The sequence below is a fragment of the Triticum aestivum genome, chromosome 6D (genome assembly GCF_018294505.1).
Source record: "Triticum aestivum cultivar Chinese Spring chromosome 6D, IWGSC CS RefSeq v2.1, whole genome shotgun sequence".
Classification (NCBI taxonomy): Eukaryota; Viridiplantae; Streptophyta; class Magnoliopsida; order Poales; family Poaceae; genus Triticum; species Triticum aestivum.
In genome coordinates, this window is record NC_057811.1 from 436,916,196 (window position 1) to 436,922,549 (window position 6,354).

At 45.1% G+C, this 6,354-nt stretch overlaps 1 protein-coding gene across 1 annotated transcript; it reads right to left on the reverse strand.

The window, feature by feature from the left end:
- Positions 1-1,003: 1,003 nt before the first annotated feature.
- Positions 1,004-4,315, reverse strand: LOC123143318 (uncharacterized; the record flags this gene model as incomplete). Its single annotated transcript, XM_044562190.1, has 3 exons — positions 2,612-4,315; positions 2,255-2,503; positions 1,004-2,002 (listed from the first exon to the last, which is right to left on the reverse strand). Coding segments are annotated over exons 1-3 (2,952 nt in total), but the record flags the coding sequence as incomplete, so codon positions are not given.
- Between the last annotated feature and the right edge of the window lie 2,039 nt (positions 4,316-6,354).

The window sequence follows — 6,354 nt, forward strand, 5'->3', positions numbered from 1 at the left end:
CAACCGGTACTAAAGGCCCACCCTTTAGTACCGGTTGGTGCCACCACCCGGTACTAAAGGGTGTGCGCTGCCAGGCGAGGGGCGCAGAAGTTTATATAGTCCCACCTCGCTAGCTGAGGAGCGCCAGGACCAGTTTATAAGCCCTGACGTGGGCACTGCATTGAGCTCCTCTCAATAGCAGGCCTTCTGGGCCTACCTCTCCTACTCTGCCTGTGGGCCTACTGGGCTTGCGGGCCTGCATCCTGGCCCAACTACAGGTTGGGTTTCTAGTCGTATGCAGGCCGCTCTGGCCCAGTAGGTGGGCTTTTTTATTTTCTTATTTTTTTGCTTTATTTATTTTTGGTTTATTTATTTTTGAGTTGTTTTTTTGCTGTATTTAGAGTTTCTTTGGGAATATTTTTGCTTTAGGTACAAAAAATTACAAACTTTCTGTTAGTGCCGGTAGTTTACAAATTTGAATAGTTTACATTTTGAATTATTTGAAATTTGTGTGAATCACTAGTTTGTGAATAACTTAACTTTGAAAATAGATTTTCAGTGATTCTTTTTTCTTATGTTTAATATTAGTGTGTTTTATCATTATATTCAATTTGGTAATGCTTAGGTTATTTAAAAAATGAAATCCCTTTGTAACGGATGAGTTTTCGTCCGAAACCCTGATACTTCGAAAGAGATTGTCCATTTTATACACGAAGTGCATCCAGTTTTTGCGGTAACCCTCTCTACTTTTTTGCACATGCTATGTGGGTGAAATTATGATACCATGCCAACTTTCAACCTTTTCTGAGTTCATTTGAAATGCTTTTCAATTTCAGGGTCATTTAGCTGAAAAAATCAGTAAATGCATGAAAGAATTTGTTTGCACATAAAATTTCTTCGCGTTTCAAATGCCAAAACACATAACTACCCTAACTATTACAGAGATTCCCTCCTGGGTGTGAAACACAGAAGAAAGTGATGATAGTGAAGCCGATCACATCCCAGATCTTTGGGTGTGAAACTTTTTCTTCGCGTATGTCCCTTTGCGCCGTAGCCATGGAAAATCTTCATCATTTAACTGGATGCTCGGGTCAATATTCACTGTGAATGGAGCAATTTCATCAAACTTTTCATAATCTTCTGACATGTCTGTCTTGTCATCCACTCCCACGATGTTTCTCTTCCCAGAAAGAACTATGTGGCGCTTTGGCTCATCGTATGATGCATTCGCTTCCTTATCTTTTCTTTTTCTCGGCTTGGTAGACATATCCTTCACATAGAAAACCTGTGCCACATCATTAGCTAGGACGAATGGTTCGTCTGCATACGCAAGATTGTTGAGATCCACTGTTGTCATTCCATACTGCGGGTCTTCCGTTACCCCATATCGTGTCATATTGACCCATTTGCACCGAAACAAAGGGACCTTCAAATCACGTCCATAGTCAAGTTCCCATATCTCCTCTATGTAACCATAATATGTTTCCTTTCCCGTCTTGGTTGTTGCATCAAAGCGGACACCACTGTTTTGGTTGGTGCTCTTCTTATCTTGGGCGATCGTGTAAAATGTATTACCATTTATCTCGTACCCTTTGAAAGTCATTATATTCGAAGATGGTAACTGGGACAGCGAGTACAGGTCATCTTCAATAGAGGCGTCATGCATGGTACGTGTCTGCAACCAGCCGGCGAAACTCCTGGTTTGTTCACGTGTAATCCAGTCATCAGACCGCTCCGGGTGTTTGGAGCGTAGAAAATTCTTGTGTTCGTCCATATACGGAGCCACCAAGGCGGAATTCTGTATAACTGTGTAGTGTGCTTCAGTGAGAGAATGTCCGTCCATACATATTTTTTGATTCCCTCCTAGCGTGCCTTTTCCATCCAGTCTGCCCTTATGCCGCGATTCAGGAACACCAATCGGCTTAAGGTCAGGAATAAAGTCAATACAAAACTCAATGACCTCCTCATTTTCATGGCCCTTGGAGATGCTTCCTTCTGGCCTAGCACGGTTATGAACATATTTCTTTAAGACTCCCATGAACCTCTCAAAGGGGAACATATTGTGTAGAAATACAGGACCCAAAACGCTAATCTCTTCGCATAGGTGAACTAGGACGTGCGTCATGATGTTGAAGAAGGATGGTGGGAACACCAACTCGAAACTGACAAGACATTGCACCAAATCATTCTCTAACCTTGGTATGATTTCTGGATCGATTACCTTCTGAGAGATTGCATTGAGGAATGCACATAGCTTCACAATGGCTAATCGAACGTTATCCGGTAGAAGCCCCCTCAATGCAACCGGAAGCAGTTGCGTCATAATCACGTGGCAGTCATGAGACTTTAGGTTCTGGAACTTTTTCTCTGCCATGTTTATTATTCCCTTTATATTCGACGAGAAGCCAGACGGTACCTTAATACTGAGCAGGCATTCAAAGAAGATTTCCTTCTCTTCTTTGGTAAGAGCGTAGCTGGCATGCCCCTGATGTATGCCGTCTTTTCCATGCATACGTTGCTGGTCCTCCCGTGCCTCAGGTGTATCTTTTGTCTTCCCATACACGCCCAAGAAGCCAAGCAGGGTCACGCAAAGATTCTTCGTCACGTGCATCACGTCGATTGCGGAGCGGACCTCTAGGTCTTTCCAATAGGGCAGGTCCCAGAATATAGATTTCTTCTTCCACATGGGTGCGCGTCCGTCAGCGTCCTTTGGAACAGGTTGTCCGCCAGGACCCTTTCCAAAGATTACCTTCAAATCCTTGACCATATCATGTACATCAGCACCAGTACGGTGCCGAGGCTTCGTCCGGTGATCCGCCTCACCTTTGAAATGCTTGCCTTTCTTTCTTACGGGATGCCTGCTCGGAAGAAATCGACGATGTCCCAGGTACACATTCTTCCTACAATTCTCCAAATATATACTGTCGGTATCATCCAAACAGTGCGTGCATCCGCGGTATCCCTTGTTTGTCTGTCCTGAAAGGTTACTGAGAGCAGGCCAATCATTGATGGTCACGAACAGCAACGCCTTTAGGTCAAATTCTTCCCCCATGTGCTCATCCCACGCACGTACACCTGTTCCATTCCACAGCTGTAAGAGTTCTTCAACTAATGGCCTTAGGTACACATCAATGTCGTTGCCGGGTTGCTTAGGGCCTTGGATGAGCACTGGCATCATAATGAACTTCCGCTTCATGCACAACCAAGGAGGAAGGTTATACAAACATAGAGTCACAGGCCAGGTGCTATGGTTGCTGCTCTGCTCCCCAAAAGGATTAATGCCATCTGCGCTTAGACCAAACCATACGTTCCTTGCGTCATCTGCAAACTCCTTCCCGTACTTTCTCTCAATTTTTCTCCACTGCGACCCGTCAGCGGGTACTCTCAACTTTCCGTCTTTCTTACGGTCTTCTCTGTGCCATCGCATCGCCTTGGCATGCTCTTTGTTTTGGAACAAACGTTTCAACCGTGGTATTATAGGAGCATACCACATCACCTTGGCAGGAATCTTCTTCCTGGGGCGCTCGCCCTCGACATCACCAGGGTCATCGCGCCTGATCTTATAGCGCAATGCACCGCATACCGGGCAAGCGTTCAAATCCTCGTACTCACCGCGGTAGAGGATGCAGTCATTAGGGCATGCATGTATCTTCTGCACCTCTAACCCTAGAGGGCAGACAACCTTCTTTGCTTCGTACGTACTCTCGGGCAATTCGTTGTCCTTTGGAAGCATATTCTTTATCATTACCAGCAACTTTCCAAATCCCTTGTCAGATACACCATTCTCTGCCTTCCATTGCAGCAATTCCAGTGTGGTGCCCAACTTTTTCTTGTCAGCTTCGCAATTCGGGTACAAAAATTTCTTGTGATCCTCTAACATGCGCTGCAACTTCTTCTTCTCCAAATCACTTGCGCAGTTTCTCTTTGCATCGGCAATGGCCCGACCTAGATCATCAGCGGGCTCATCTGATGCCTCTTCTTCAGCTTCTTCCCGCATTGCCAGCTCAGCTTCTTCCCCCATTGTTGTATCATCGTATTCAGGGAACCCATGGCCAGGATAGCTGTCGTCGTCCTCTTCTTCTTCATTGTCTTCCATCATAACCCCTCTTTCTCCGTGCTTGGTCCAAACATTATAGTGGGGCATGAAACCGGACTTAAACAGGTGGACGTGAATGGTTCTTGACGTAGAGTAATTGTGATCATTCTTACAGACTAAACATGGACAAGGCATAAAACCATCCGCCCGCTTGTTTGCCTCAGCCGCAAGCAGAAAAGTTTGCACGCCATTAATGAACTCGGGAGAGCATCGGTCATCGTACATCCATTGTCGGCTCATCTTCATTACACAACACCGAATAGACCAAATTAATACAAGTTCATACATAAAGTTCATACAAGACTTAAATGCAACAAACAAATAACTCTCTAACTAAAGAATTTAAATGCAACAACAAATGCGATCAAGATCGCAACTAAGGTAACAATTGATCCAACAGCATAATGATACCAAGCCTCACTATCAATGGCATATTTTCTAATCTTTCTAATCTTCAAGCGCATTTTCTCCATCTTGATCTTGTGATCATCGACGACATCGGCAACATGCAACTCCAATTCCATCTTCTCCCCCTCAATTCTTTTCAATTTTTCTTTCAAATACTCATTTTCTCTTTCAACTAAATTTAACCTCTCGACAATAGGGTCGGTTGGAATTTCCGGTTCACAAACCTCCTAGACAAAAATATCTATGTCAACTTGATGGGCATAATTTGTCATAAACACGAAATGCAACAACTAGTTTTAAAAGAGAATATACCACATCCGAATCATAACAAGGACGAGGGCCGACGGGGACGGATATCAAAACCATGGCACTATGTATAACAAACAACGTACGGGTAAGATAATTATACGAGTAACTATATATCCAAATCACACAAACATCAATTTGGTAATGTAAAACATTCATGAACAAGAGGCTCACCACAAGGTGGTGCCGGCGACGGAACGGTGCGGGCGATCGACTGTGGTTACGACGGAGATTTAGAAGGCACTAAGTAAACCACACCTACATATGCAAACTAAGTGTTAGTTTTGACCACAAATTGCATATAAATCAAATACTAGCACATATATTTTCTACCAAATTACTAAACTCATAAATTAATCACTATACAAAGCATTGCAAGAGCTAATCTAGCAATGAGAGATGAAAGGACAAAGTTGCTAACCTTTGTGATCATTTGAATGGATGGGGGCCTTCAAATCTTGACAAATTTGGGCAAAATGTGTGATGAGCTCGAGAGGAAGAGGGGAAGAACAGAGAGGAGAGGGGAAAGGGGAAGAACAGAGCGAGCTCGGGTGGACGAAGGGCTTATGTAGGACGACCTTTAGCACCGGTTCGTGCCATGAACCGGTACTAAAGGTGCGGGAGGGGCCTCGGACTGACAACATCCTGCCACCACTCACTTTAGTACCGGTCCGTGGCACGAACCGGTGCTAAAGGTAGGCCACGAACCGGTACTAATGAAAGTGGCTGGCTAGCCGTTGGAACCGGCACTAATGCACACATTAGTGCCGGCTCAAAAGCAAACCGGCACTAATGTGCTTGACATTTGACCCTTTTTTTCTACTACTGAATAGTGAAAGCATGAACCCTAGGCCTTGTTTTTAAGCATTGATATACTGTTTGTGCTCACTTTTGTTACTTGTTGCTTTGTTGTTTATTTTATTTCGGATCACAAAAACCTATATCTACTATCCATACTACACTTGTATAACCATCTCTTCGCCGAACTAGTGCACGTACACAATTTGCCATTGTATTGGGTGTGTTGGGACACAAGAAATTTCTTTTATTTGATTACAGGGTTGTTCGAGAGAGACCATCTTAATCCTACACCTCCCACTGATTGATAAACTCTTAGGTCATCCGCTTGAGAGAAATTTGCTACTGTCTTAAGAAAACACTACGCTTGGAGGCCTGACAGAGTCTACAATAAGAAACTTCCATAGTAGACATCAGGCTGCACCACTACACTGCCCCGCAGACAACGCTCGCGCCGCCGCACCGAACAGCCCTCGGTCAGCCCGTGTCCAGATGTAGCCGCCCTAGGAGCACCACAACCGTGAGGGAGAGAGCTCCACCTCTGCCTCCAAGCGCGCGGGGAAGAGAAGTCCACCATCGTCGGCACCACCTGGTTACGCCAGTGGTGGCAAAAGGGAGGGGTGAGGAAGGGGGCCGAGGCGGGGAACGAGGTGGCAGCGCTTCGTCACGGCGTGATGCGACGGGAGCGCAGGGGCGTCTCGAGTTATCTTGAAATCGCCCCCCAACGGGCTTGATAATCGAGCCTGATTCTTTTCTTCTTTATTCCT